General features: G+C 38.2%; 1 protein-coding gene across 1 annotated transcript in view; it reads right to left on the reverse strand.

Annotated features, from left to right (window-relative positions):
• LOC106528290 (myosin phosphatase Rho interacting protein) overlaps positions 1-3,182 on the reverse strand; it is a gene marked incomplete at its 5' end in the record, with an annotated part of 88,031 nt that overhangs the window by 74,875 nt on the left and 9,974 nt on the right. Inside the window, 2 exon segments of the mRNA XM_014023425.1 lie at positions 1,116-1,181; positions 1,424-1,501. Of these exon segments, the coding sequence (XP_013878879.1) occupies positions 1,116-1,181; positions 1,424-1,501 (144 nt within the window).

Raw genomic sequence — 3,182 nt, forward strand, 5'->3', positions numbered from 1 at the left:
CTGCAGATGCCTGTAAAGCCAAATGGGATGTATTTTCCTGCAGCGATACTGCACAGCTACATACATCTGCCGCCATCTTCTGCAGCTTTTTTATGTTTTGATGTTGAATTCACTTTTTTGACGACAATTTTGGGTGTACTGTTTTTATATGTTGGGGGTGTGGCTTATAGTCCGGTGCGGCTTATATGCTAATGTTCGCGGGGTTTTTTTAAATGGCGGGTGCGGCTTATAGTCCAAAAAATACAGCAATTTTTGAAGTCAAGTTCTGTCAAATACTGATCAATAGTTAGACMTTCAAAACTCATTTTAGAACAGAGTAATAACAAATGGGGGAAAAGCCTGCCTAATTTTGACTAACGGCTAGACAGACCAGTCCCTGAGCTGTAGCATTTTTAGGCAAATAAACAGAATTGTTTAGTTTGTTGCTTTCTTGACTAAACAATTAGTCAAAGTCTGGGTATGAATAGACCTCTGGTGTGAACCCCAAGGTTGAAGCCAGAATTGAACCAGCCTCATTGTCATCTGATTCTAGTATATGTTTTACATCCTGCCCCATGCATGCAACGTTGAAACATTTATTTCTTTTACATATTAAGATGTGATTAGTTATTTCTTGCTTTAAAAAAGAACATTACCTATTGTAGAGCAGGACGGTACACGATTCGTACAAAAAAAAAACATTTTTTATTTTGGTTACATAAATTTTCTGTATACCGGCATACTGGTTTAAAAGGCCCGAACACATTCAGGCCAGTAAACTGTTTCATGGGGGAGCCGTTTCTTTGCAGCACTGCTGAACTTGCATGCAGGAAATAGAGCTGGAGCAGCCTTCTCAATAACAGGCGGTGAGTGGCAATTTCCCTGCCTACTTAAGTGTCCACCGCTGCCTACACTGACTGACGGGGAAAAAAAACAACAACTTCCCATGAATAGCATCGCTGAATGTAGTATACTCTTCTTCAGTGATGTGCACAGATAGACTTCATGCGYAAAGTATTTTTGCCCAACAACAATGACCTTTTCTTAACTCGACACTCCTCCTCCACGACTGTACCTGCCCCTTACAACTAGCTGTCCACAGCAGCGAAAGATTAGTGGAGTCATGACCTACTCACCGACTCGTCGAGGGCAAAGCGCAGACAGCCATGTTCATACAGCACAAAGAATCGCCGCTGCCATTTCTGGAAACAGAAACAGATGAATATCAGTACAGCCTGATTTGCTGGTTCAAAAGTACAGACATATTGTTCTTTCTCAACTATGCAAAAAATAAATAAGCCTTAGAATTTGGCCTTATATATTTTCACATTTCAGGAAAGGTTGTGTGATATGACATATTTCTTCCATGTGGAAACGTGCAAGCACCACGTTGGTGAAACCAATTCAWTGAACAAATACACACGCACCCAATACAGGCACTTACCCGGGATCTCTGCATTGGATTGTCAAAGTCAGTTCCCTCAGGGGCCAAGCACAGCCATCCAGCATAAATAGGCTTGGCCTGTAAAAAACAAGAGGGAGAGAGGAGAGAAAAAACAGGAATTTAGGTAATCATTAAAACTTGGGGAAGAGTGTGAGCGGGGGGGGGGGTGCAGAAAGAAGCTAGTTTGGTTTAATTGAAAGAAGCCTTTTGAGATCCAGATGTTCTTCTGGTCCTGCAGTCACACACAAGCAGTTTGGGATCCCCAACATGTAATCATGTCTACGTTAAAAACACCTTTGGTTTCATTTCTTTATGACCACATTTTTACCTTTGAGTCCAGTTAAAAAAACATGAAACCACAAATATAAGGCTTGCTCTTGCTGGACAACAGGAAGACCCTTAAAAACAACTGCTCTACCTATTACAGTGTTTAAATGTTAACCCAGCAGCTCTCATACTCACGCACACCACCACATCCACAAACCCATCTGCAGCCTCAGCTGGAAGGTAAAGATACAATTTTTGGTTTCCATCCCTAGACCTGTTATTATACTGTGACACTGCATGCCTGCAATAAATCTATACATGCCTGACTGAACCTGTATGAACTTGCCTTTGAAGGTAGTTTTGATGAGCTTAACCCACTGAATAAATTATTTTTGTAGGTGGAAAGCTCATAAATCAAACGAGTAAAAAAAAATGCAATAAGGGATGAAAACTGATRTCGTGTCCTGATGTGTTAATAGAAGACAGAAGATACATCGAGAATACAGGTCCTTCTCAAAAAATTAGCATATTGTGATAAAGTTCATTATTTTCTGTAATGTACTGATAAACATTAAACTTTCATATATTTTAGATTCATTGCACACCAACTGAAGTAGTTCAAGCCTTTTATTGTTTTAATATTGATGATTTTGGCAAAAAAGTAAAGAAAATCAAAAATCCCTATCTCAAAAAAGTAGCATATCATGAACAGGTTCTCTAAGCGACTTATTAACTAGGGTTGTAAGAAAATATCGATACACTAAAATATCGCGATATTTCATTTCCCGATACTGTATCGATATTCTAAAGCCCTGTATCGATTTTTTATTTAGATTTAAAATATCAACTTTCCTGCCAGCCGTTCATTTATGTTGTAGTTCAGCCTCTGACCACTAGTTGGCAGCAGTGATCCAGCCATTTGGCTCCTCTACCTCTTGAGGTAGAGGCTATTGTTAAGTGTTGGGTGACCATATTGTAAATTAATAGTAAAAACTAAAAGCTGCAAAATATATATTTTCAAACTATTTATTGTCAAATTTAGTCTAATAACTGATAATATGGATGAAATAAGAAATATGAAACAAATAAAATAAAATGTATACAAAGCAGAACACAGCTAAATGTATCAAAAGCATGTCTACGTAATATTAGAATTTTCTGAGACAATGAATTTTGGTTTTTCATTTTTTTCCCCGTAAGAGGTTTTTATTTAATAGAATTTTTGGACAAAAAAATCGCAATATAATCGCCTTGCTTATAGTATCACAATATATCGGGATATATCGTATCGTAACCCCTCTGTCATGATATGTATCGTATCGCCAAATTCTTGTCAATACACAGCCCTATTATTAACCTAATCATCTGAATCAACGAATTAACTCTAAACACCTGCAAAAGATTCCTGAGGCTTTTAAAAACTCCCAGCCTGGTTCATTTCTCAAAACCACAATCATGGGTAAGACTGCTGACCTGACTGCTGTCCAGAAGG

The sequence above is a fragment of the Austrofundulus limnaeus genome, unplaced genomic scaffold (assembly GCF_001266775.1).
Source record: "Austrofundulus limnaeus strain Quisiro unplaced genomic scaffold, Austrofundulus_limnaeus-1.0 Scaffold368, whole genome shotgun sequence".
NCBI classification, from domain to species: domain Eukaryota; kingdom Metazoa; phylum Chordata; class Actinopteri; order Cyprinodontiformes; family Rivulidae; genus Austrofundulus; species Austrofundulus limnaeus.